The 3,637-nt window shown below is 52.6% G+C and overlaps 1 protein-coding gene across 1 annotated transcript; it reads right to left on the minus strand.

Moving 5' to 3' along the window:
- Positions 1 to 432: 432 nt before the first annotated feature.
- Positions 433 to 2,822, minus strand: LOC108044982. Its single transcript, XM_017124160.2, has 4 exons — positions 2,801 to 2,822; positions 2,139 to 2,704; positions 1,720 to 1,857; positions 433 to 1,510 (listed from the first exon to the last, which is right to left on the minus strand). Exons 1-4 carry the CDS (start codon positions 2,820 to 2,822, stop codon positions 962 to 964), a joined length of 1,275 nt encoding a protein of 424 aa, XP_016979649.2. The 3' UTR covers positions 433 to 961.
- Between the last annotated feature and the right edge of the window lie 815 nt (positions 2,823 to 3,637).

Genomic DNA, 3,637 nt, shown 5'->3' on the forward strand with positions numbered 1-3,637 from the left:
AGACTCCAGCAATACGACTATAATTTTATAAGAATCGCATTTTTACTGGCAAATTAGGTGAAACTCTTCGTTAACTGAAAGTGTATAAACATGTCAACAGGCCGAAGGTAGCTTTCCCTTTTACCCTTACTCGAATCAAACGGGGGTCAATTATTGGATAGCCCATTAAGTCATAAATGAGTAGATAATGATTATCTCACCCGATAAGCTGCCTATGATCGGAAGTATAGGCTTACAATAGCAAAATGTATAAGGGGATTTTGTCAACTTGTATTTCCCAACAGTAAGTACACAGCTGAGGAATTAAAATTCGATGTGGAGTAAAATCCATCTAAGACCACACCAAATAAATATTCAGGAACGTTTGTCTTTTCTAAGTTTATTTTGCACAAACTTACAACTAAGCACAAGGATGTCTGTACAATACTTCGCTTCGTTTTCATTCACAATCGTTTTTTTCACATTCACTAAGAACTATTCAAAAAAAGTACTTAAAATAAATCACAGTAGATTTAAGCATTTTTTTGTTTGTGGCTGGTTTTTTGTTGGTTTTTGTTGGCGAACTTCTACCGCCGTTCACAAATAAATAGGTATAAATACAATATTGATACAAATAATAAATAAATAAATTACTACACATAGAGAAAAAAAAGTGGGCATATCCTAAATGGGAAATAAATAGTCGAGGTGGCGCTGGTCCAGATGGGAAATGGTTTGCATTGGATTGGATTGGCAACTGGAATGGAATGATGCTCTAATGCTCAATGTTCAATGCTCAATGTTCAATACTCAATACTCAATACTCAATAAATAAATAAATACTAGTAGTACGTGTCTAAATGGCATTCGACAAAAATTCTTCGTTCTCTCCCGCTCTGTTCGTCGGGTGGTCCTCTATTTGGCTTTCAAGCTGTGGAGCTGTAATACTGGAAGGGCGTGATCTCGGCCTGGTGGACTCCACCTAGCACTCGGCGGACCCGCATTCGGAGCCGGAGTTCAGTCCGGCCCCGTTGGAGGAGTTGGAGCCCAGGTCGAGCATTTCGGAGCTGCCCGCCCGCAGGCCGCTCGCCCCCGCTCCCCCTCCCGCTCGGTGGGCCGCCGGGTGGCGCCGCTCGCCGCTGTTGCGCTTGGGCCGGCGCAGGGCTCGGTGCAGCGTCTTCCACACGTTGTCCAGGTACTGGAAGTACAGCTCCTTGCTGACCTTCAGGTCCCGCTGGTCCGCCTCCGCCGAACCGTCGGCGGGGGTGTGGAAGTTGAGCCGCTCCTCCATCGCCTGGCGACTCACACGGCTCAGCTTCGCCCCGTTGCTGTTCGGATAGGAGGCGTTGATGGTCGACTCGATCTCGCAGAGCATGGACCTGGCGCTGACCAGCAGGTCGTGCAGCTCCCGGGTGACCGCCTCGTTGAGGCTCTTCTGCTGATCCTTGCGGAACTTGTACTGCGCCCGTCCCAGATACGAGAAGCTGCCCACGAAGGTCTGCATGTGGCGGTACCAGGTCTTGAGCTTCACCTGCAGAGGAGAGATAAGACGTTCCTTAGTCGCTTGCTTGGCATGGTTGGATGCTCTGGGAAGGGCATGCAAATGAGGCGGACATGGCCCGGACATGGCGAAACTGGTCTGCGCCGCCCAGGGCGGAGCAGGTCCGCTTCGCTCTGTCTCAGAGTCAGCCTCATTCTCAGCCTCCTCAGACTCATCGTCACTCAAGATCCAACACTTACCGCACTCGTGGGCTTCGTCATGTTCGGCAGGAACTTGTACTCGCGCTGAAAGTGCTGGTGGTTGCCGTACTCCAGCGTGGCGCGGTGGGTAATGTCTTGGTACTCGCTCATCGTGATGTTCCGCAGGTTTTCGAGGTGCTGCAAGGGGCAGAAGAGGGGCAACGATGAGTAATGCATCTTCGCGGAGTGACAAAATGATCTTTCTGGTTCAATTTTCTGCTAAATTAGCTATCGAAGCCATTAAATCCACCCACGACTATTTGTATTTGGGAAATGGATAAGCTCTATTCATCATTTCTTCATAAATATGCCAACATATTTACTCATGTTGATATCATTTTGAGAAAATGAAACCCAATTTCTTGGTATGTGACTGGCTGGCTTTCGTCTTAAGACCAAATTTCAGGGACTATATTCACCTTGCGCTTGATCACCCGTCCTTGGCTCGCACTGCTGTCGCCGAGGCTCTCGTCCGGCGTGTATGTTCCGCCGCAGGGATTCTCCCACTCGGGAACGTCCGGCTTGCTGCCGGCGAAGAGTCGCAGGTTGTGGCTGCGGGCGTGCCGCGTCCTCTGGCGGCGCATCTCCCTCTTGGCGGCCCGAATGGCCGCCTGGGCGATCTCCTCGTAGCTGCTCTCGCTGAGACTGAGATCGCTGTCGTAGCTGCCCTCGCCGAAGCTCTCGGACAGGCCGTGGTACGGATCGGCATTGAAGGCGGGCAGGACACCGCCCGATGAAGAGGAGGAGGAGGAGGAGGAGGACGAGGCCGACCTTCCGGCCGAGTTGTCCTCGTCGTAGGCATAGTCCAATGCCACCTGGTCGCGCAGGTGGCGTGCCTGTGTCTGTGGCACCACCGCGGCCAGGATCATGATGACCAGCAGAAGCTGCCGGCTGTGGCAGCTCCACTGACCACTGCTGTGTTGCCTGCTGCTGCTGCTGCTGCTGCTGCTGCTATCGCTGCTGCTGCTTTGGCTTTGTTCGCTGACTGCAAAGAGAGGCAGAGGAGAATGCGTTAGTGGGGGGGGGTTGTTGGACGTTGTTGACCATGATGGAGCAGGGAAAATGGAAACCCCGGGCGTACCGTTTAAGGTAAAGGCTGGCATTGGTCCGGTAGGTAGCACGCACTCGCGTCTAAACACTAACACTAACACTAACTGGTGGTTGCTGCTTGGCTAACTTGGCTAGCTGGCTGGCCAACTATCACAATCGGTTAACTGCGACGAGCTGCGGTCTCTCCTGCTCGACGGCTGCTGGCTAAGTGACTGCCGCTCCAGCAGTGCTTCAAAATTTTAAGCCGTCAGCAGTCGTCCGTCGTCCGTCGTCCGCCGTCCGCCGTCCGTCGCTCACGCACTCCGCCACTCGAGTCAGTCTCAGTCTCAGTCTCAATCTCGGAATCCCAATCGATCGAGAGAGAGTGAGTGAGTGCAATTACAGCAGCCTGGCGATCGGGCAATTTGAGCAATTTTCGAAATTGTTTTGAGCATTTGTCATGCTCGGGCATTGCCAATCGCTCTCGCCAGTCGCTCTCGCCGGCGGCCGCCTCTCCACTTTTGGCTGAATTTCACCAGAAATATTACTCATAGGTATTTGGGTTTTTCGCCACCAGACAGTGTGCCAGACGTCAACGGAGGCTGCTCTAAACGGTGACGTAGCGCAGTCGGCCGGCCAAAAATCGCCCGCCACCCAGGCAGCACGCTCGACTTTTGAATAATTGAAATTCCCACTCAAGCGTCCAGTTGTTCAGTTGTTCAGCCGTTCAGCCGTTTAGCCATTCAGCCGCTCTCGACCAATAGCCAGCCGCTGGAAGTCGATGTTGCCGTAGGTCAGCGACTTGATAACGCTGCGCCGACTGCTCTGCCAGCTGCCAACTGCTCGGCCGGCTGCTCAGCCGACTTCGATAAGGCACGTGCTGCCCGGC

The sequence above is a fragment of the Drosophila rhopaloa genome, unplaced genomic scaffold, assembly GCF_018152115.1.
Source record: "Drosophila rhopaloa isolate 14029-0021.01 unplaced genomic scaffold, ASM1815211v1 contig_3, whole genome shotgun sequence".
In the NCBI taxonomy this organism is placed as follows: Eukaryota; Metazoa; Arthropoda; class Insecta; order Diptera; family Drosophilidae; genus Drosophila; species Drosophila rhopaloa.

Excerpts from the sequence above, each read along its gene's own strand:
- LOC108044982 (XM_017124160.2), bottom strand. The coding sequence starts at position 2,822 with ATGCCAGCCTTTACCTTAAACG. Across the intron at positions 1,858-2,138 it reads GACGGGTGATCAAGCGCAAG|CACCTCGAAAACCTGCGGAA; the intron begins GTGAATATAGTC and ends TGCCCCTTGCAG. Across the intron at positions 1,511-1,719 it reads TGACGAAGCCCACGAGTGCG|GTGAAGCTCAAGACCTGGTA; the intron begins GTAAGTGTTGGA and ends TCTCCTCTGCAG.